At 31.7% G+C, this 24,084-nt stretch overlaps 1 protein-coding gene across 1 annotated transcript; it reads right to left on the reverse strand.

The window, feature by feature from the left end:
* Positions 1-6,923: 6,923 nt before the first annotated feature.
* On the reverse strand, positions 6,924-22,930 carry LOC106472625 (pleckstrin homology domain-containing family J member 1-like). Its single transcript, XM_013933275.2, has 6 exons — positions 22,744-22,930; positions 20,730-20,815; positions 19,789-19,867; positions 16,187-16,277; positions 12,278-12,341; positions 6,924-11,658 (listed from the first exon to the last, which is right to left on the reverse strand). The coding sequence occupies exons 1-6, from the start codon at positions 22,835-22,837 to the stop codon at positions 11,548-11,550; spliced, it is 525 nt and encodes a 174-aa protein (XP_013788729.1). The 5' UTR covers positions 22,838-22,930; the 3' UTR covers positions 6,924-11,547.
* Positions 22,931-24,084: the final 1,154 nt, after the last annotated feature.

Genomic DNA, 24,084 nt, shown 5'->3' on the forward strand with positions numbered 1-24,084 from the left:
GAAATTCAAAACAAACAAACTTGTTTCTTTCTTTTTCCTCTAGGCACTGCTGTAATTTCTCTTCTTGTTTATTTTGCTGCTCTTGTATTGATGCCATCAAGTCTGCTAAGCTGTAATTTGATTTGCCGCTTCTCGTTTCCATTTTTTTTTGTCCCACTCTCTCACACCAATTTGTTACGCCTCCGTTCGTTGGTTACTTCCCGTATAGTTTCTTACCGATGAAACTTTAGCGACACAAGTCCTTTCTTAAATGAAACTAGTTTATTCTTTCTCAATACAACTTTGAAATTCACTTAATTTCAACGGTCACACTATAAGATAAACAAAAGCTATAATTCACAACGAATGACACACGCGCTCGACCCAACAATACGTCTCTCTCTGTCCGCAGTTCAATTACATTACATTGTTGCCGTCACTTCTTGGCCGTCTTATATAAAAGAATACCGTACATCTAGTAACCTCTCGAGGCTTCAGGAAGGGACGTGAACGTTCGAGAATATGACGTGTTACTAGAGTCACGTGACCACCGCTGTCGTAACAATATTAAATAAACACACAATGTTAAAATCGATACACAATTAAAAACATTTCTAAAATGCGGACTACATGTTTCAACTTTTACCACGTTTATCGGGAAGATGACGTGGTAAATGTCGAAACATGGAGAGTCCACAATTTATTTATTTATTATTATAACAGCTATAGTAATAGAGTTTTACACCTTCAGTACCATGACCATTATTTGGGCTTCAGCTTATGGGAGATTTTCTTTGAACTGCTCGGAAATGTATCATAATTCCATTACTCAGGAATTTACTAAATTTTTACTTTTGCTTGTTTTTTCAAGCTCTTTTTTTTTTCCTATCGGACTTAGATCTAGATTTTAAGTTGATACTATCTTTATCAGCGGTGCCTCCCAGCGTTCTCCTCTGCTTCCAGCCTTTGAAATGAAGGCTAAATTTGACCAGTTATAGTCTGAAATTGACTGAAATACAGGCTATTTTTAGCGAAATCTCATGAGAAGGTGTTATATTATAACCGATTAAGTTCTATGTATCTCAAACAATTTTTCCAACTTTCTACCTAAAAGTTGAAGATAATTCTTCTTACCGTGCAACTTACAATATTCATCTGTCATTGGTCACAATTAGTTTCTGCTTCAGGACACATGTATGACAGCTACAACTAAGAACTGAATTTTACATTTGAAATGAAGAGCAAAATATTCTATATCCATAAATATAAATTTTTACAGGGGCCACAAAAACAGTACAAATAGAGAAAAATACATTCTAAATTATTGGATGGATAACACTAACAAAGCCACCCACTGAACAGTTAAAACATGTTTTTCAGAAGCTTAAGTTTTAAAACTTGTATAATTGCTCAAAGAGCCTGTTTTTTAATGTTACAGCCTGAGTCAAATTAAGAGTTCTAGTGTCACTGGCTTATAAAAGGAAGATCGTAGGCTACTGAAGATTTGCTCAGAATTGTCAAAGTGCAAACAAATGTGAGAAGTTTACATTTCAATTATGAATGTAAAATTTCTAAAAATAAGATTTATTAAAAGCTCATCTAATTAAAATAATAATAATAATATATAAACGCACCTAAATTGTCTTGAATATACGCAAGTGTTGCTTCTTCATTTTCTTTTTCACAGCTGGGTAAGTATTCAGATTTCATTTTCTGAAGATGCCCAAAGACTGGTATGGGTTATCAGTTCCAGCCAATGGCTCAGCATATGCCAGCCAACTATTAGCACCCATAAAATTAAAATTTCTGCTAAACCAACAATTTACAATTGGCGTCAATAATTCGAAGCTGACGTGTACAATAGTTGTTGTTCTTGCAAGTGTATAGTCCTATCTACAGGTATTGTGAGAGTATTCAGTATGGCATCTCAGGTAACACAAGCAAATAAAATCACAAAACATAAACTGAAGAAATAAACTCAACATTATTAGTTTAAATTCACTTTGCTGCAGTAGTTCCAAAACTGATGTTTTGTGGAAAATCAACCAATGCTACCCAGAAACAGTGGACTGTATGAGTGTAGTTGCAAATGGAATGATAGTACCTCCAAGTACATAAGTAGTATCCTGTGGTTTAACCCAGAGATAATCTAATGCACTGGTACCATGCAACCATGGTTAAAGAGGCCATGCAAGAGACAAACTGTTTCCTGTCCAAAAAAAGCAGGCAACACTAGTTCAGGCAGTAATCTAGCTAATAAAGGAAGAAGTTCTGATACTACTTTGTAATTATGGTCCATCGGCTATCCAGTTTTCAGCAAAGTGTAGGTGACCTATGGTTACAGTAATGCTTTGGTCACATCCATTGTGCCAAAACCAAATATAGGGCTACCTATAGTGTATTGGATGATGAAGGGAATAGAGGTGACACCCTCCACTGGACAAAGAAAGCAAGTTTACTTGCTATAATTGAGAAAGCTATCTTTGTTCATTTTTCTACTAGATGATCTGCTCTTTCTTAGATCATCATGTTTAGTTCCGTTGCAATTACTCTTGTGAGAAAGGTGTCCAACTAAATGCAACAAGAAAGAGAAAGGAGTGTATAACAGCAATTTCCATTCATTTGTGAAAATAAAGATTTGGTATCTTTATTCCCAATTTGTCCACACACATTATTATTCACAAAAGTCAAATTATCTCTCACAAAAACCTTCAAAAACACCTGGGCAAACTATGCTTTTATTGCAAATTTGCCTATCTAATACTTGTCAGGAAACTTTCACCAGAAAATATCATACTGGAATTTATTGCTAGGAATTTTAATGCATCTGTATGCTGAAAAACATTTGTAATCCTTAGTTTCCAAATATCTAAGTGGATTTTTATTATGAACATTGGCAAGAAGTTTGTACATGTAACCACTGAGAACTTGTGTGTGTGTTTGTGAAATAATGAATCAAATTAGTATTTACATACAAATCCACACTTTCTGGTATGAGAGACTGAATCACTTCTTCCAGATGTGCAGTGAAAGTAGTATACTCTTAATCAGTGCAGAAGATTAATAAGACTATCATAAATCAGTTAAAAAGACTTTTTTTCACTGGACTTTGTCTGTATATGTTTATCTGTGATGCATTTTTTAACCTGTATCAGTTTGTGTGTATTCGTGTACGCTGTACTGAACAGCACAAATAGTGAACCAGGTTGTGTGAACCTTAAATGAAAAGTTTTAGTTACGCTAAATGCTGCCTTCAATTATTTATTTTGTGATGCCAATAGAGAGTTGGGTTTATCAGTTTATATATGGAGGTAGTTACCTTGGCTACTGAGATAGAAAGTGGAACGTGGTTTAGGTTGCCAAGGTTTCAGTACACAAGTCATCAGGCTGTGTGTAAGTGCTATAAACATATATTATAAGCTGTGATGCTGATTATATGTATACGACATTTTACTTGCATGGTTGAACAAGCATGACTCAATGGTTAGTGTGCCAGATTGTGGATCTGAGACTGCATGGTTCATGTCTAGCTACTTCTACAAAAAACATCACATTCCACACCTTAGGGCCGTGGGTTCACCATAAGTGATTGTAAAATCCATTTTTTCAGTCTACCAAGAGTTGCCAGTTGGCGATATCAACTAACTGGCTTCCCTCTAGTCTATCACTTTAAGATGAGGGACAGCTAGAGCAGACATGCCTCATGTAGTTTTGCACGAAACTCAACAAAACAAGTTTATATGATTGTATGTGTGTGGTGTTACACATATATATTGACATGTATGACAGTATACTGGTTAAATGTACATCGCATACAAAATTTCTTGGAAACAGGATGTACATGGATGTTTGGAAAACATTTTTCAGGCAGCATTCATTTACATGCGAATGTCTGTAGAAATTATGCTCGACCAGAATGTAGTTTTCAGACACTGTATCTAAAACTTTCTCATAGAGTATACTTTGATCATAACTGTTCAGTTACACCATTCAAACCTACCTTACTACCTGAATTTCTTATATATCAGAAAATAAGTTGACCATGCATTTTCAATTCTATCTATAACTAAACAAAACCACATTCTTGACTTTCTTTGTAATATTTTTTTCTTTCAACTAGACTATCAAACATTTTGAGTTTTAGATTAAATTGTCTGTTTTCCCTGATATTTGGCAATAATGATGGCCTCAAGGAGTATCCTGAGGTCCCAAAGACTCTAGGAATAACACTAAATCTAAACCATGGCAAATACAAATAATCTGAAAGAGTATACTCTGCTGATGAAATTCTCAATAAGTAAGTCTCTTGGAGGCTGCCGACAGCTTACTTCTGGAACCCAAAGACCCACGAATGAAGCTCATACCAGAAAAAAAACATGAACTGTATCCACAACTAGCCAGGAAAATCTCTACTATCATTCTGGAGCCTTTTGGCTACCCCTTTTTTAAAAAAGAGGGAAAGGACCAACACTTAACACCCTCAAGTAGACCATTAGATATTATTACAAAACTAGTTGTTGTTTTTTTTTATACATGTTCAAAGCTAATCAAGGGCTATTTGCACTATCCATTCCTAATTTTGAACTAATAGACTAGAGGGAAGGCAACTGATCAACATCACCAACTCTTCGCTCTTGAACTATTTTAATTGAATAGTAGTATTTCACCATCATTCTTATAATGCACTCATGGTCACAAAGTGTGAGGCAGCAAGACTCAAACAATGAACTCTAAGATTCACATACTGGCACAATAGGCTATACTTGGCCTTTCACAAAACTATAAGTTATAAGAATGATATGTTTGCCCATCACCAGTAGGATTACTATATCCCAATGGCAAAGAACACTTTCCTAAAGTTCACTTTGAAGAAGGCATTATAAACTGTGAAACCACCATGCAACCTTGAACCCAAAACTTGTCTTACCCCACTACACCTTTTAGCAAACCAACAGCATAAAATATCACTGCCAGGCCCATATAACTAAGTGAACAAAAGTATAGGACCCATGCCAGCATGAAGAGGTCAAGCAAATGGGCCAGAGCAAGACTAATGAACAACAGATGGCCAGAGAACTCCACCAGATCTGTGAGGCACTTGATCTAACAAAACTTAGCACGTGCAAATGATATAACTAAGAGATAACATTTTCCAACAAGAAGTCTACAGCCATGCTGGAAAACCTACTGTCAGGTGTGACATCATGTTCTGGGTGAGATTCAAAAAGTATTTCTTCCCTTTTATATCACCCTCAACCAAAAAAGGCTATGGCAATGATGTTATTTGTCAATCTGTAGACGTTTACTTTCTGTGTGATGACTAGAGTTTTAAGTACATTATTTTAACGAAAGTTCATAGGTAACTTCCCCTGAAGATTAGAAATTTGATTTTTGGGGGGGTTAAAAGATAAAAATATTAGGTTCACCTTCTTGAAAAAAGAAAAATTTAGTTTCTGTGAAAAAAAAGACATAATAACGAAATACATAGTATATTTATAAACACACAAAAGCCTAGCCAAACCAAATAAAAAGCTAAACATCAGGGATCAATCATTCTACTGATGACTCTTTCTATTCTGTAAACTAAAAGAAATTTTGTAAATGTAACAGATATGCACAATACATCTTTTGGAAGACTAAAACTGTGTTGCATGTATCAATAATAAAACATGTTTTTGTTTTACTAAAATTGTTTTACATGTACTAACCATGATAAAAATACATCCCTGGCAAAATTAAACATGCTGTTTTTCTTTAAAAAGAATATTACTAGTGTGTATTTCAGTAGATGAATTTATCTTTGCGTTTGTATGATAAATCAGTGTTAAAGGATCTCAGTTATGATGCCTTTGTGCATTATGATACTTAAACTGAAAATTTTTGTAAAATGGTATGTACTTCTCTGTCCTATGTGTGTGTGTCATACTATATAAGGCTTGTTTGTCTCACATAGAAATAAGGTACCATAGATACATATCTGGTTGGTTTAAAAATTTGAGGTTATAGATTGTCTAAAGGTAAAGAGAATTTGGTAAGTGAAACATACTAGAGGTGAACATTTAATCACCAGTTTTCAGACTTTTTATCTATGCATGTTTGTACAGTAATGGCAGACCTATTCCTCCTTTGGTGTTTCTGAATTCACCCATGGAAGGTGTAATTAGAAAATTATTTAACACATACAAATATATTCTCTAGTAACACTGGTAATATAGTTTTAGGAACACCTGGAAACTATGTCATCTCTATTTTTACTTATGGGATGACCAAGTGACAAATGCACTTAAGGAAAGTTACTTCTCTTAGTATCATTCAAACTTTCTCTGACACTGTTAGCTGGTACATATATCTCAACAACTGGAAAAAAAATTCTGTTTTTTGTTTTTGTATTGTGCACATACGTCACTGTGTTCATCATTTGTCTAGCTACATAAATATAGTTTTTTTTTGGTTTAAACTGACAACTTATGCCAAGTCTTTTCCTTCAATTCAGTTAGGTAGCAAGAAACATAGATTTAACTCCATAAAACATATTTTGAAAAACGTCCAGTTAGAATGGGTATTACTCTGATGTGTGGGAAAACAGTGTATCTGAGAATACCACAACAGTTTAACCATAAGAAATGAGGCATCAAATAAATAATATTGAACAGTTTTAGATTCATTAATTTGTAAGTGTTGTTCAATTTAACTAGATGTGCACAGGATACTGGAGAAGGAATATTGACTGTAATCCAGAATTTATTGCATGTCTCTACAAAAAAGGTGGCAAGCTTTTAGTAAAATGTATAAGTTTGTTGTACCCAAAACCTCTGATGTATTACAAAAGCTTTAGTACTCAAGACATGTCTGTGAATTGCCAATATCAGTCTGACTCTGACAAGTTAGAGTGCAAAACGTTTAGATTAAAAATACTTTTGTTTATTGTACAGTTTGCATAACCACTAAAACCTTTAAAATTGTTATCTACAGTATTTTCCAGTATCCATGTATATAGTATTACTCTTCTCTGCCACACTAAATACATTCAGTCAGGATCTATATATATAAATGATCATATTTACAGCAAGCTCTTTCAATACCATTATACATTAAATCAGGAATTTGAGATTTTGGTTGACAACCGAATTAAAGAATGGCATGTTTACAGCATTAAGCCACCTCAATTGTTCATTTCAACTGAACACTTCTAACAACACCGATGAAATAAATTCTAAACTAAAATTCCAAATAAAACTAAAAGCAGTTCAGAAACAGTGCAAGAAGAAAAACGTTGCTTGGCAAGAGAAAGTACAAGTAGATGGATGGCATAATAAAATCCAGAAAGTTTACAACAAAGAAACACTTAGAAAAGACACAAATCACTCTTCACTAACATGAGGTTAGAGTTCAGAAAATTTTACTTAGATTTTAAAATCGCTCAGTATTGAATAAAATATATAGACAATTGCAGTATTTTCAAAATTACCCCTTATGTACTGACAAAACCAAAGTGAATTTTTTTCAAATACCATGACTCGCTAGTTACTTCTGACTACTCACAACAAATTATGGTCAGCAAACACTACTGCAACTTCTGATTGCCCACAGCTACAAGTTGCCACCCTCTACTTGGGATACAACAGTCATGTACACAACATACAGCTTTTTCACCACCACATCTGTGTAGCAATCAATATCTGAACAAACTAATGGTTATAACATATAAGAGATCACTCAAATAGTCATACTATAATACTTAAGAAAAATATGATGCCTTTAACTATTATCAAAATACACAAAAGCTTTCTTACATTTCTGAGTGACAATTTTGAATATTTATTAAGAGTTGTATGAAACTAACAAGAAGAATATAACTTATTTTTGTTAGATAAGGATGTACCGAGTGTAAAAAAAAATATGATTCCACCATTAAATAATTTACTTTTTTATTCAGTATTTTGCATGAATTCAATATAAAAATTTGGTTGGTTTTGTACTCTTATCTTATAAGCTATATTAGTTTAACAACACATTAAGTTGTTTACTCTAACATACAACAGTACCAACACTTTTCAAAAATAATGTCCTACCATGATGTAACCAACTGAATCAGTTTCACTAGACTAAATTTTAAATATACGCCATACATAAAAAAAATTAGCAACTCCTAAAAACTACATGTTAAATAAATGTAAAATACTTATACTCTCATTTTCAAAGCCTAAAAATAAATTTTCAAAAACTACATTTTACACTGTCACAATTCATTGACAAATATGACAAAATAAAAACTGGATATATAAAAGAACAATACACACATGAATGCTTTAAATATTTAAAGTATTTTTAAAACTACAACCATCATGGTAAATACAGGACTTTTCCTTGTAAATTTGAGCATTATCTATCAAGTTGATTAAAAAATAACAAAATAAACAATGCATCACTGGATGTTAAACCTATTACTCTAAAACCTTCCAGATCAACATATGTTCTTACAAAAAATCAATATCTGTACTGGGTGTTCAGCCTTATTAGTTTGAATATACTTAGAACTTGAAAATCTTTATCTGCACTTTACTCGCATAAAACTAGAAGCTATTTAATACTTAGATGAAGCTAATGACACCAAATACATTTTTAAAAACTAAACTGGTTTTTAAAAATTTTGCTATATAATTATTATAAAAAATATAAAAAGGAATTTTTGTTTGGCCAACATTTGATTCTGTAAATTATCTTAATATTACTCTTAATTTGTAATTATATAAACAGTTACTAAAAATACTTTTCAAGTTATTGACAAATGATGCTACCAAAACTGCAACAAGTAACATCAATTTTTTTATTAACAATTAATAACTATTTTTCTCTTAAACATATAATCATTAAATCTTTTCAATAATAAACAGAATCATTTTGAATTTATTAAAATACAGTTCTAAAGTTGTATATTGTGAAAAAGGCACTTGAGAGGTGTTGAGTATAATGTTATTGTACCTCACATTCACAACATATAAACAAAAGAAATTTATCATTTCTTAAAATGTTGAAGAAATTAGCATTAAAACACAGGATAAAAGCCATAAATAGTGACAAAAGAAGAAGAACATAGCACTAATCATGAATGGTACATAATGTTAATATAAAACGAAAAATATCACTTGGACTGATTATTTTTAAAATGTTATTTCTTATTATTTCAAAATACTTGGTACACTTTACTAATAGTTTAAAGGTATTAGAATAGTGCTTGGTAGAAAATACCACCTGTTTGGTATTACCAGTTCTGTTCAAAACATTTGTCTGGTTAAAACTTTATCACAAAATTTACATTTCTATATTTAGTCTATGAAATTACAAATAAAGAAAACTACCATAACATACGATTAATGTGAAGTAAACATACAATAAGTACTATTATTAAACAATAAGAACTTATAATCCAGTAAACGTGTGGCTAATGTAATTAAATTCACTATATATATATAAAATAATGTTAATTTCAATGTTATTTCATCTACATATATCACACATCCAATAAAAAATTTCAATGTTACCAGGGGATGCTCTAGCTCATATATAAAAGCTGGAGTCAAACAAATTGACAACCTAAGAATTCTGTCACCAATTTTCAAAACCAGGAGATGACTTTTGAACAATTAATTTTTGATGTATATGTACCCATACGACAAAGATCAAGAAATTTATAAACTGTGTAAATAAAATAAAAAGCAATCAGTTTTATTTATATTTATTTCAATAAAAATATTAATTTAACATTGAGCTATTTAATAAATATAATCAGAGCTACCAACACTCTCCCGCACTGAGCATGAGACTCATACATCTGGTCCTATTTTCACTCTCACACACATTAGTGAAAAAAAATCTCATGTTTTGGTTCAATTAGCAGCTTTCTATAATAGATTGTGGTTTGTTGACAGGCTGAATCCAAGTCAACTTCAGCATCACATTGATCCAGGAAATGCACAAGATTACATCATTTTGCTTCATTACTAAAATCTTACTTGAACAGATTCATAGAAGTTGGCAACCCTCTATATTTGATGTTCAACTTTTACTGGCATGAAATTTGGTGAAAAATTGCCAAATGATAGATGTTGTTGCCAACAAAATTAAAAAAACAAACAAAAACCTCTAAATGCCATTTTGACAAAGCCCACAGCCACCCCTGGATAACAGTTACCTTCTTATTAATAACTGAGATTCTTAACAAGCATTGATTCTCAGTGATTTTCTGGGCCATGTAAGTACATATATCTAGTATATATATAAAAAAAGAGTATCTGAAACCTATTCATTTCTTCATTTTTTTTCCCTATCAAACCTGAATATGACAAGATTCATATGACCAAAATTTCTTGAATTGTGCTTATACATGGTGAAAGTACAGTCTGGAAATTACAAGTCCAGTGCAGCTAGATTCTTGAAGTTCATTACTACGTATTAAGACATCAAATCTGTACCACTACAGTAGTAAAACATTTCTTTCTATAATCACATACTTATGCTTGTGCAGCAACTGAAAGTCAATCAACCTATTTGTTCTAATAATGTCACAGAGAAGGTAGTAGAATGTTCAATATCTCACTAATCAACGAGAACAGGCCATAAACCAACTGTACAAACTAAAGCTATTCAAAAGTTGTTTCCATACCTACATACCGCAAATACAAAGTTTCTGTCAAACAAGCTAGATTTTTGGCCTAATTAAATTCTGTTCTTTCTTTAATGTTAATTTCATTAACAGTATTGCTTAGATTGTTTAATATAACTAGTTTTATTATTTATTTTTTAATTAATATTCTTTTATTATAGTATATTTTGCACTGTTAGCTTGGTATGTGGATTAGGGACTAACTTAAGCTTCCTAAGCTGGTGAAACCTCAACTGACACAACAATGCTTTCTAATCCTTACAGGTAAGAACTTAATAACAGTATATCTAATAAGCTATGCTCAATACTAGGTTGATTTTTAGGTAGCTTGTTCTCTTTGGAATTTAATATCAACATCACAATAAAAACTTCTCTTAGAAGCAGAAGCCCTCCACCTCAATGAACAGTTAAAGCTATGGTATATTTAACAATACACTTATTGATGATAAGACAACATTCATTAGATTTACTGAAGATATTTCATGAGCTTCTGAATGCATAATATAATAAACTCTTATAGATAGGTAACACAATAAACAGGTAAGTTTTAAGATATTTCACTACATACCTTTCTTTAAAAAGTGTCTTTAGAAAGCTGTGAAATTCCATATGTTCTGAACATTTACTATTCACAGATATAATCAGTGTATCTAATACAAGCATCTTACAAACAGCACAAGATAGAAATTTACACAGTACACAAGTGTTTTAGCTGAATTAACAAGTGCAATACTTATGTAAAAATAATAATGTTTTGATAAAAAAAATATTTGCAATAAAATCTTCAATGAAACAGTGATTTATATTAACAAATTAATAAAACTTGTGGATCCACAAAGATGATTCTTCCAGTATGACTTAGTCAAACAAATCTTCTATTTACTGACAATTAACATTGTTTCCTATCACTGAAAAAACACTGCACTTGAACTGGTTTTGGACAATGACTTCTGACGGAAAAAGGGAGAAGCTGAGAACCTGTGATGACGATGATTAGGGAAAGCCTCAAGAGGATCCTATATTAGAGAATAATATAGTATCATGAAAAAAAAATATGTACAAGAAGCTTGCTTCAAACATCAATACAAATAAGTGAATTCACAGAACATGAGACAGACAATATAAAACATGTTCACAAAAATACAAGCATTTACATAACATTAATTAGAGAAAATTACTGCAACAGCCAAAAGAATAACTTTTACCCTCTTACTTGTACAGTGTAAAAAAATTGACGTCTCAAGATAATTAGTCACATTAATGAATATTAGCTTACTCTACTAAAAAAATTTTAATCAATACATGAACAATGTAAAAAAAATAGTTTATGAAGAACAAAACTACATCTAACTGAAGGAGAGATGACACTGTTTGGTTTACATTTAATTCAGGATACACCTTGTGTATTCACAGGCTCTCATTAGTACAGAGCATTTTGTGGTCCACACTTCCCAAACAAAGAAATGTCGCACACTAAAGAGAGCCTGTGGATACACAAGGTGCTTCCCGAGTTAAATGTAAACCATACATGTAATATAAAATAACAGACATACATTTAAAAACCACCCACAATGTTTAAAAGCACTAGATGCCTGTGAAAACTTAAAAAGAAAGAAAATAAAGGATCTTACATACCTTTCCTGTTTTCCTTAGTAGTTTAGCTTGTATGAGAAGAAGCTTTGCTCTTTGATGCTCATAACTGGAAAACATATTTTTTATGTCCAACTTTTTATCAAACATTCATATAAAAATTTCATATAGTTAATTTTAAGTTATTCACTTAGGAAACACAATATTATATTTTCTTGGATGGTAATTAGAACAAAATTACCTGGAATAAATTGATGGATATAAATACAAAATGTTTTGAAATTTTGATTACATTTGCAAATCATTCCATAAATTGCACACACTAATATGATTAAAAAAATGTTTCCATGTTTCAAGTTATATGATTAATTTTCAAAAAAAAAAAATAATTATTATCATAAAAATGAGATATGAAGCATGAGTACAAGTAAGTCAAATTAGCATGTACATATACAGTGTGACCGTAAAGAGAAAAAGAAATTTTAAATGATTTACAAAAAAAATTATGGAAAACCATGATTAAAATGCTCATATCTTAAAAACTATTTGTTATAGGGGGGAGGGGATATTTTCACAAATGGTTCATTAAGAATCATAAGAATCAAAGGTAAGTTTGGACAAGGTACAGTAGCCCAAGGCCCAAACCTGAAAAGGGCCCCTATTTTTTGAATTTGCGCAACCCATCAGCTAGAAAATTTTCACCTATGCCATGTTGTAGCCTGACCCTTGGTACATATCACCAGGGTGAATGTAATATTCTGAAGATGTACAAATTTTCTTTTATGAGCATTTCAGTCACAGTAAGGTCAATAAGAGCTTAAAAAACAAAAATGATATATTTTTTATGTTTTGCTTAATATTTTTGTCATTGTTTCAAACTAAAGCACAAGAATTTGTACATACAGTCTTTGAAATATACTAAGTACGAACTACTAAATTTGATAGTAGTTTGCAGGTTTGGAACCTACTCTGTGAAAAAGACAGAAAAATCCAAGATGATATTGAGTTAATGCCAAATAATTTCCATAATATTTAGGTTTATACAAATATTTAAATCTATATCACAACTATAAGTATAATACATACAATGGTAAAGTGCTTATTAAGGATATTAACTACCTCTTTAGATTGTGTCAGTTGATGCAATGAAACACCTAAACCAACATGTTTAGGAGTTCAACACTGTCTCTCTGGAGACATAAATCGATTCTGTCACAAACTAGCGTTGCTCTTATTTCTCTTCCTTTTCTTTTTCATTCAACAATACAAAACTGGCAATTTGAATAAGCTGTGTTTCAGTGTGCAGATTATAGTAAAGATCAATTAACATTGTTCAGAATAGTCCAAACTTACTGAAGTTTCATTTACAAATAGGTTTGATATTTTGGCTGAGACTGATGGAAGCACATTAATCCTATCTTAACCAGTGAGCACCTCTGAAGTGTCGTGTGCACACATATTTATCAAATTTCAAAAGTTAAATAAAAATAATAATCTGAACTCTAATTCATCAATTTTTTATTCAAAAATATTTTAGAATCAATATTGTGTCATTTTTTAGCACATTCTTAGTGTTATTTACAAAGAAAAATAAAAAAAAAATTCAAACTTACATTTATACACAGAACTTACAGGACTTTCATTACATGCTAGGTGCCATGTAAATCATCTGGTTACTTCAGTTAATTTAGTTTTGTAAATGCCCTTTCTACTATCATTTTTAACCTGGATGAACTCAGTCAATACAACTTCCTTACTTGCATTGTTTCAAGTCTCTCTTTGCATTAAAAAACTGAGCTGATTTTGAATCCACTTCTAACACTTTTAAGCATGTAAAAAGTGAAGAAAGTGTAACACGTTACATAGCCATAATATAGATGGTTGGCAATACAAGCTTACTGAACTACTACTGTATATTATATTATTAATAGTGTACAGAACAGATTAAAAATAGTTTTCAAAATATACATACATTGAATTATACTACAAAAGTTTTGTAGTTAGATATTTCTATTAACATCATCAAAGCTATGTAAAAATAAACTAGGTATCTATTATGTGGACATATTTTAATACCAAGCTTCAAGACTCAATTTAGCTGAAATCATTGGGTTGAAACCACCTTTTAAAACTACTCCAGAAAAATAAGTACAGGTCCCAGTAAAATGATTAAACCTGCCATGGTTCCATATTGTTACCCTGATGGACTAGATAGTTAAACCTTGCTTTATGATGCTAGAAACAAAAGTGTTGTACTGCCTTATCCATACTGGATTAACACAGGGGCTGCAGCCTGGGGCCTCAGACACTGAGGGGCATAAAAAATATATACCATATTGGCCCAATTATAAGGTGATGTGTTTTGATTAATAATTAGGCTGTAAAATTCATAGTTGCCTTATAATTGCAGCCTACCACATGCCCCCTTCCCCCTACTCTAGCCTGTCACATTCCTATGCATGCATGCCAGATGGTTGTTCAAGGACATTGCTAATTCTGGCAACTAATCCACCTGCAGGCTGTTCAGTTATAGTATTGATTTTGCAGGTCTAAAAAAAGGATATTATGACATTCAATTTTTTTTTCCCCCCATGGTTTCTGAAAATGGGGGTCAAGATCGCCCTATAAGAGGACCAATACAGTATATACTTTAGAATATATGTGATAAATAAGTAGCATGTGATTGTTTGGATCAGAATAACATGGCTGTTTTACAAAGTCATATTCAGTTGGAGCAGCTGAACTACTACTGAACTACAGCATGTGACTGTTTAGATCAGAATAACATGGCTGTTTTACAAAGTCATATTCAGTTGTAGCCACTTTACAATTGGTTTATTACATTTAAAAACCATAACTGAAGTTAACAACAGTGTTTGGCACTGGACATGGGAAGTAGTAAAACAGTAAAGGGAAAAAATGGCATATGCAAATAAAGATCCCTAAAACTAACAGCTCACGAACCTCCCATCAAACCTAATTCATCCCTGCATCTTACAAAAATCTTAAAGTTACGAGCTTCTCAAATCTTGTGCTTGTTTGTGTTTACCTTAGAAGGAGGATAGGACAAACTGTGTGTTACCCTAGAAATGAGAGGAAGCTCAAATCATGTGTTGTTTCCCCAGAACGAAGGACAACATAAATCATCAGTATATTCTAGGCTCTGTGTTGTCATCTTAAGAGTGGTAGGTAGTACATATTTTATGTTACTACTCTAGGAAAGAAGGACAGAACAAATCTTGTGTTAGTTAGAAATGTATGTATTCAAAACAATGCAATATTACGTTTAAGTGAAAGGCAATCAAGGACTCCTGTCCAAAATGTATAAAGGAAAGTAGCTTAGATCTTGTGTCATTATTTAAGATGTGAAGACATTTATTTAGACCTCCAATTAAAAGTAATTCATATTATTTGCTGCCACATGAATGTGAAAGACTGTTCTTGTGATGTTATTCAAAAAAATGAAGAATGGCCAGAACTTGTAAGTGTCATCCTAAAGATGAATTGTAGTATATATTCTCTACTGTCACCCTAGACGTACAGTTGCCAAAACCCTAAGAGCAAAGTGAAGTCCAAACTTTGTGTTTTCAAACTAAAGGTAAAGGTAGTTTCAGACCCTTAGTTGACAGCCTAAAAGTGATGAGTAGTTGAAACCTTAAAGTGCACAGTAGTCCACGTCATGGAATATTTTCCTAGAGGGAAAGAAGATGGACCTGGCTTTGTGATGTTAATTTAAAAAGGAAGAGTAGCACAAATCTTTTAATGTTATCTACTGATAAACCATAGTCTGTAGATTTTTTAAATCATCTAAGATAACTTCAGTTAAATGTGTTATGGCTAGCCTGATTTTAGATACCAACTTTCATAAGACACTTGATATTCACCATAAAGCTTTTAATGAGAATTAAACTGCCAACTGTCAGTTACTCTATAAAGCCTAAAGACTATTCTTACCTTGCCTCTTGAAGAATTTTAACCCAGTCTTCACACTGTTTCTCTGTTGAACACAAGAAGATATGTTTTTTCTCTTGATCTTCACAAAAGGCTATAAAATAGCACATTTGTTTAATTATATCACAAGTTTGGAATTATTTCAGTAAATATCTAAACTTATCTAGCTTTGAAATTTCATTTACAGTCTACAGTCAAAAATAAGAAGTATAACACATACTTATTTTAACATGTGCATCATGAGCCAGGGATACTCTTTTTGAGGTGTTTTGGTGACTGTAAAAAAAAAGCATTGTGGAAAGAAGAGTACTGTAAGTTATAGAATAGAAAATGACAAGTCAGAATCAGTTTTTTATTTCAAATTGGATAAATATGTGAGAAAATGTGGCCGTCAACATCTTCAACATATTACAGTACTTAACAGCACCTAAATCTAGTTAAACAATATGAATGAAACTAACTTCTGCAATATGAATTCTAATGCAATAAAGCTTACAGACTTAAACTTCTGTTGTATTCATGGCCTTCTTTTATTTTGATTTCAATTGTGATACAAGTTGTTTTACCTTTTTATCACTTGGGTAATTCATGTCATTGCTATCTTGAGTATGTACTTCCTTGAATCTTGCCATTCCCACCACTGGGGTAATCTGGCCTCATGTACAAAAACACTTCATTGTAGCTCCAAATGGATTCTGAATGCCTCTTGGGGCAATAATAAGAATGCCATGCTTTTTGAACTTTGCTGTCAAAGTAGCGATATACTGCCGCACTTCTGTTTCAGATGTAAGGTCAAGTCTATCTGGAAAATCAGCACAAAATCTCTCAAGCATTTGCCCAGGCCATACTTTGTTTCTTTTATCCTCAACACCTACTATAAACAGAGCCTCAATTTTTGTCATGAAAAATTCAATTTTTTTTTACATACACTTCTCCATGTCTTGGGCATTTAATCAAACCAGCATTAAACTCTTCAGGCACAAAATCATCCATATTATCCTCATTTAATGCAGCAAACACAATTTTAGAGAGTGTCCAAATTTCTGATTACTTTATGGATCATGCTTCATATCAATAAAATCATCACGACCAGTATCAACCAACTCTACTTCATACTTAAGGCCAATTGTTATCATATCTTTGCTACTCCTAGCACCTTCAAATTTGTGCCTTTCCTTTGTTTTTCCTGAATGAAAGCACCCTTGACATATTTGACAGACGGTTTCATCCACTACATCATCTTGTTGAATTAGGTGAATGAACAAAGCTACAGGAAATCAATGATCCACAGAAGCAAATTTCATCTTCATGATTTTAAGTAAATTTCATCTTCATGATTTTAAGTAAATTCATCCTCATGCATCTCGTCAACTACTCTCTCTCTCTCTCTTCATTTTCATCGTGTATGGCAACATCTCCTTCTTCTGCATTTTCTTCATTGTCTGAAGAATTTTTTCCTCTTCCACATTTTCAACAGTTCCATGAAGACCAGGAATGTTTCCATTAATACTGCTCTGTTCCACAGTTCCTGAATATTTGAAATCATGAAGCTCATTATCAACAACTTTTGCTTCATTAAAATATTTAAGATGGCTAAAAAGAGAAAATGTATCTTTATATGAACTTGTCAGGATATCAACAACATTACGCTATAATGTAAAAATTAAAACTCTAGTGCTCTTCAAATCATCATCATTCTACAACACATGAAATAGTTCCTTTGGGGAGATTACATTGTACCCCATATTCACAAAAGCTATAACTGCATTCATTGCAACTGCAAAATACCCATCGATATATCCTTTGACATCCTGGGTCTCAGTGTGCACAAAAGACTTCAACTGAACATTATGCTTTGCATGAATTAAAAGCATACCTAATAATAGCATTCCATTCTGGTAATATTTTCCATTGTCTGACTAAACATACTTTTTTTATAATATGAGGCAAGTCAAGTTTCATCTGCATCATAATATCCTCATAAATCAAAAGAACTGCAAGCCAGTCCTGCTTTGAATCCCCAGATGATATGTGATCATAATAGTTAATCGAATATCCAGGAACATCATCTTCATTATCAGCTTCATCATTCGTACATCTTTGTTCACTTCTAGTGTATACCATGGTTCCATGCCATGACATACTTTTCTTTCCATAGTGTTCAAGTGTCTTCTCTCAAAAATACAGTGGCTCATATTTCATCTTGTAGTCCATTATTACCAAGTGACAGCCTTTTGAAGAATTGATAAGTTGTATCGCTGAACTTGACAGATATTTGATTTAATCATTATTCCCTTCATTAATGCACCACAGTTCCTTCTAGCTGATTTAGTTTTTCTTGCCAAATGAAGGAATCAACTCCTGCATCTGCTTGAATTTTAAGCCAGCAAAGATAGCTGCAAAAAGAACTTTTCTGTGTAGACACTATTCTGACAGAGTTGCTTGCATTTTTATCATGTTTTTGTGCAATCAGGTTTTTCACAATCAAAAATTCTTTGTACTACAGCTCTCATCAATACCTTTAGATCTTGAGACAAAGTTGCATAACAAACTTTGAAAAGTACATCCTCAGAGACATGAGTGGCCCTATTTGAGTCTAGCGACTCAAAAACTTAGCATTTTTTCATTGCTCTTCACTTTGAAGATTGTTTGTCATATCTGCACCCAAACCAAAGAAGTTTCAAATGTCATGAATAATCATGTTACTATTTTAGAGATACCATGAGTTTGTTTGGACCCTTTTCATTTTTTCTAACTTGGGCAACCTCAGTCAGATTCTTCACTTCTGGAACCACATCAAGCAAGCCATCACTTGGCCCCACATAGCTAACTATATTTTCTTTACATTTCCCCAATTGTAAAGGGTTTGCTGGTTGCTTCCCACCTGGTTTCCAAGCTAACTTTGTTTCCGGAGACAGTCCATCATAGGAACAACCACAATGACTACAAGCTAAGCAAACTTTGCATCTGGGCCATTTACATTTATATGATATCTGTGGACCATTCATCCTGTGATCAGTTAAAGGTACAGCAAGTGCCTTAAACCTTAAATGTCAAGCACTCAGAAAGATTAGCATAAATTATATCAATTGACTCAAATTTAATCTGTAAATTATACAATTCAGTGTAACACATATACGTATAAAAAAATATCTCAATAAGATGTGTATGACAAAAAGTGCATAAATCAACACCTTTTAGTGTAAGGACCCAGCTTGTAAAGTTTCAAAAAATTCTGTCAAAAACCACAATGGGTTAGAAATATCTCATCACCAGAAAAGAGTAATCCTGGCTCATGCACGTGTTAAATACATATATAGCCTGAATGAAAAATATCTTAGACTATGTAAAACTTGTTGTAATGTATGTAGATTAAAAATATCATATGAAATTATTGTACCTAAAATGTTGAACAATATCTGATCAATTTCTAAAGATGTACATTTTATACTGGATAATTATGTAGATGAGTGATAAGTCAATTAATATTTTACTTAACTGCATACATAAAAATGTTTATTCTCATACTTTTTTAATTTTGTGATAATTCAGCAGATCTGATAAAAAATATTTCACATAATAAATACAAACAGACAAATACTTACTTATAGAGAAACTGAAGGGTAAATCACTATATGTCTCATGCTGAATTTTGCACTGCTCTATAACAAGCAGTCCAACAGGCTGTTTCAAAAAGGCAAAAGAAAACAGGTATTACACTATAGGTGATACATAATATGAAGAAATATTGCAAAGTTTCTTCTATGAAATGTACACTAAAAAATTCTTATACCATAATTTCCATATACTAAAATGTAATAAGAAATTATTAATAAACATTAGCCTATATCATAAACCAAATTTTAATCATATAGCTGTGACTTTCAATGCTACTGTGAAGGTTTAATTCCTTCTATGCCTGGTTTAATGAGTGTATAGACAAGTTCATAAAAATGTGATTAATTAGTTATTGTAATAAAGTAGAAAAAAAATTCCAGTCATACAAAGTATCAATTTATTGATTTTCTGTACAAAACAAGTTTGAATACAAAAATTAAGTGCTCAGAAACAAATGAAAGATTTTCAAAGGAAACATTTAGTTCTTAAATATTAAAGGTCCACAGTTTGATCACTATTAAACTTTTTGCTGCAGAATTAAAAGAAAAAGGTTATCAGTATTGTGTTGCAACAGCATCATAACCTCTTCTTTTGTGTAGATTGTTTCACCATAACTTCTATAATGTTACTAACACAGAACAAGTTCTCCAACAGACCTCTAATGTCAGCTTAAAAAAAATTCCACACCAACCTGATTTTTACTTATTTTAATTTCTAACAGATTATTCCAAATAGTAACAAACAACTGCAAACTGCATCTCTTGCTTGTAAGTTAATTTTTATAAAATGCTACAGACATTTGCTTCTTATGTTTATTCAAAACAGTAGCTTATTTTTTCCAGCTAGCAAATAAAACATTATTTGGTGTCTATAGCATAATTTAAAAAAAATTAAATTAAAAGTAAAAAACTGTAACTCTCTCCCTTACCTCCTTTTCAATCATAGCACCAAACTCATTCACTCTGAAGTAAAACAGCAGGTTTCCTTTAAGTCTGAACCATCTTTCTTTGTAACCTGAAAAAAATTAGATTATTTAATAGCATATAACTGTTGTTTGCTATAGGTTTCTACAGTATCATGTAAATGTTGTTTTCTTAATGGTTTCTACAGCAGATCATGTCATTGTTGTTCTTTAAATGGCTTTTACAGTATCATGTCATTGTTGTTCTTTAAATGGCTTTACAGTATCATGCCATTGTTGTTTTATAAATGGCTTCTACAGTATCATGTCATTGTTGTTTTATAAATGGCTTCTACAGTATCATGTCATTTTTGTTTCATAAATTATTTCTAAAGTACCATGCCATTATTGTTTTTAAATGGCTTCTACAGTATCATGTCATTATTGTTTCATAAATTATTTCTAAAGTACCATGCCATTATTGTTTTTAAATGCTTTCTACAGTAGGTCATGGCATTGTTATTTTTTAAATCATTTCTACAGCATCATGTCATTGTTTTGTAAATAGTTTCTTGAGAATAGTGTAATTGTTTTTTGTAAATGTTTATTTGCTGTGACTAGGTGTAGAAGATGTTGCATTGTTTTGTATTATAAATATTTATTTATTATCAATTACATTTCGTATTACAAGACTGACCAACAGATGCCACTATCTATGTAGTGTTTTGATTAATACAAATATTAACTAATCCAAGAATTTCTAGAATATGAGTAATGCTAACCCTAGACAAACATTGGGAATATTATGTTTGTGATAGATAAACATGAGTGTTGCTCATATCACGAGTTAAGTACAGAATCAATAAAAATGATTAGTTATTTGTTAAAAAGAGTTGCTATTGTGTAGGCTACTGTTCAAATACTATAGCTACTTAAGCTCAATGTTCAGTCAATGAACATATATACATATGTACTATGTAGTAGTAAAACTTGTGATTATTTTAAGATACATTACTTGTTTAAATACCTGAACTTCTGAAGGAAATTAATCTCAGCAAGTTGTTCTGCTGGATTTACAAACATTTAAACAAATAAACTTGCTTCAGTTTGTATTTATAATTATATTTTTATTTAATTAATAAATCAGAAATCAATTTCTTTTCACACAGTTATGATATACTTATTAATGGTGTGGCAATAGAGAGATACAAGTATTGTATCATTAAGCTGTGATATGATTGTATCGATACATTGTCCGATACAATATGATTTATGTATCTTCAAGAAATTTGATAAGCTTTCAGTAAACGTTACAAGTCTTTTGTACAGAAAAAAATCAAAATTTCTAATAAAGTGTTTTTGCTAAAAATTAATGATTCAATAAAGGAAGATGAGTGTTTAGTACCAACTGTTGTCTGCATTTCTTTTATCAAAAACATTACATGCAATATAACATAACAAATTAACAATAACAAAACAGATAGACAGATGTTAACTTTTTTATCTTAATTCTTTTGCCAGCTGCAATTTAGTTGATCAAACCTGAGAATTTGAAAAAGCACTGTAATTTGTAAAGTGTGAAGTACTTAAAGTACTTAGTATTATATATATAGGTAATAAATTACAGACAAAACTGTCAAACTTTGTTTTGTTACAAACCTTTGGTAAAACTTCTGTATATAGATATGTATTGTATAGTGGCATCAATATCTAGATAGTAGATATGTATGATATCGCTTACTATAACTGTAAGATACGCACCCCTAATACTAATATTAGTAATACTTATAATTATATAATGTTCAACATAATCTTAATAAGTTTAATAAACTTATGAAGTAAAATTTATGGCCAAAAACAACGTGTTCACAGGTGAGTGCTTTACTCGTGAAGATCATTACGCACAGACACAAAGACAGGCGTCACAAATTAATCTTGAAATAAAAATAAGACCATTCACTAGTAAAATATTAACATGGGGCATTACGATAACGGATAAGGCCATAACTTCAGGCATAAGGCTTAACTTATGTTGACATACCTTCTATAAATCCGGGAATTTTGTGATTAAGTCTTCCTTCTTTATCCGTTTTTCCAAGAGCAACAGAGCGGAGTTCTTTATCATTAAATCTCATGTTAACGAAGAAATAATATAAATCTATCTAGAAAATCATAATGTTTTAATAAAGCACGCTGGAAATACTAGTAGTCAAATATCACATCAGAACAGAAGAATTTCAACTACAAAGTAACACTATCTCAGAAGGCTCTTGGGTTCAATACGCCAATGTGCACTCAAAAACAAGATAGTATTATCCAAATCATTATGAAGAACCATTTTGTGTCGTAATAACCGTATCTGTAAGTATTAGAATTAGAATTTTCATTAATTATTTTTATGATAGAAAAAACTTCAAATGTATTTTTATTGTGATATTATACTATAAGAAAAAATAAAAATAATATATATGAATCCATTTGATAAATTTATATTTTAAAACTTAATAGTAATAGCTATTAAGTGGAGTCCAAATTATGAATAATTTCCACAACTATTTATGTGCTGTATATTATCTATTTATTACCTCTTTGTGTTAATATAGAATTTTCAAAACTTTTTATCTATTATAGTGTATGTGTAGTTTTAACCTAACAGGGTGGTCAAGGAATTCGTTAAACTCCTTTCATTTTAGCTACCTATTGTTCTGTGTCAATGTCATTCACCAGTGGTAACTCCTTGTCTGCTCATGGAGAAGATAGCTATGAAGCTGTATTTAATGTATGAAAGTAGACACCGTGTTTCTCCAATGAAAGGTCAGATGGTATTTCACTCAAGGCTACAACCTCTCTTCTGTTCTAATGTGTCGCTGCTCGCCCTGGGAAAGAGTGACGTTATTGTTTTTAATAGACAACGGGATGTTTTCTCAGACTGGAACTAAATGTAAAGGTTTAAGGGAAATATAGTCTGGAATAAAGTATTGTAGATTCAACAACTTTTATCTCTCCAGTAAAGCTGACTGTCTTTCGTCTAATAAGTATATACACACACACACTATAGTTTGTGTTCTTGAATAAATATTGTTTTCACTGTGTGCTTTATTGTATTCCGTCTTTTTCTACCACAAACTCAGTCAGACGCAAATAATTCAGAATTACTTGTAGTAAACATCGTGGTCGCAATCGAATCTGCTGCGGACTTATTTTATTCGCTCTTGAGGGAACTCAGTTTTACCTAAAAATATCACAAGTGGGAAGAGATTTTTTCCCATAAACTGATCATACAACATTGATAAGATTATTATTTTTTAACCATATTGTTAGGACAGCGGAGGTCACGTGACGCTAGTAACACGCCACGCGCTTCTAGAACGTTCATGAAGCG

The sequence above is a fragment of the Limulus polyphemus genome, unplaced genomic scaffold (assembly GCF_000517525.1).
Source record: "Limulus polyphemus unplaced genomic scaffold, Limulus_polyphemus-2.1.2 Scaffold5475, whole genome shotgun sequence".
Classification (NCBI taxonomy): Eukaryota; Metazoa; Arthropoda; class Merostomata; order Xiphosura; family Limulidae; genus Limulus; species Limulus polyphemus.

Bases quoted from the DNA above. Each gene is read 5' to 3' on its own strand.
- LOC106472625 (XM_013933275.2), bottom strand. From the start codon at position 22,837: ATGAGATTTAATGATAAAGAACTCCGCTCTGTTGCTCTTGGAAAAACG. The intron at 20,816-22,743 runs GTATGTCAACAT...AATTTTTTTCAG, and splicing joins AATTCCCGGATTTATAGAAG to GTTACAAAGAAAGATGGTTC. The intron at 11,659-12,277 runs GTATGTAAGATC...TCTCTAATATAG, and splicing joins TACTAAGGAAAACAGGAAAG to GATCCTCTTGAGGCTTTCCC.